This window comes from Antrostomus carolinensis, unplaced genomic scaffold (assembly GCF_000700745.2).
Source record: "Antrostomus carolinensis isolate BGI_N321 unplaced genomic scaffold, ASM70074v2 C12728294, whole genome shotgun sequence".
In the NCBI taxonomy this organism is placed as follows: domain Eukaryota; kingdom Metazoa; phylum Chordata; class Aves; order Caprimulgiformes; family Caprimulgidae; genus Antrostomus; species Antrostomus carolinensis.
The window spans coordinates 1-449 of NW_010349971.1; the positions used below are offsets into that span (position 1 = coordinate 1).

At 65.0% G+C, this 449-nt stretch overlaps 1 protein-coding gene across 1 annotated transcript; it reads left to right on the forward strand.

Moving 5' to 3' along the window:
- Positions 1-4: 4 nt before the first annotated feature.
- LOC114818990 (epiplakin-like) lies at positions 5-445 on the forward strand (the record flags this gene model as incomplete). The annotated part of the gene is made up of 1 exon (XM_029087120.1): positions 5-445. A coding segment is annotated over one exon (441 nt), but the record flags the coding sequence as incomplete, so codon positions are not given.
- Between the last annotated feature and the right edge of the window lie 4 nt (positions 446-449).

Below are 449 nucleotides of genomic sequence, written 5' to 3' on the forward strand. Positions count from 1 at the left end.
GGAGCTGGAGCGGTCCCTCAAGTCCCACACCATCGAGGTCTCAGCCAGCGACTTCCACGGCCGGCAGGTCTCCCTGTGGGAGCTCCTCTTCTCCAAGTACGTCTCCCAGGCAAAGAGGCAGGAGCTGCTGGGGAAGGTCCGTGCCAGGAGCCTGGCGCTGGACGAGCTGGCAAGGCTCCTCACCGTCCTGATCGAGGAGGCGGTGGAGAGGAGCAGCAGCGTGAAGTTCACGGGCCTCAGGAGGCAGGTGACCGCCTCGGACCTGGTGGACTCGGGCATCATCGACAAGGACACGCTGGCCGACCTGGTCCAGGGCTCCAAGACGGTGCAGGAGGTGACGGAAATGGCCTCTGTCAAGCGCTACCTGGATGGCACGGGCTGCATCGCCGGCCTGCTGGTGCCCTCCAAGGCCGACCCCAGCAAGATGGAGAAGATGACCATCTACCAGG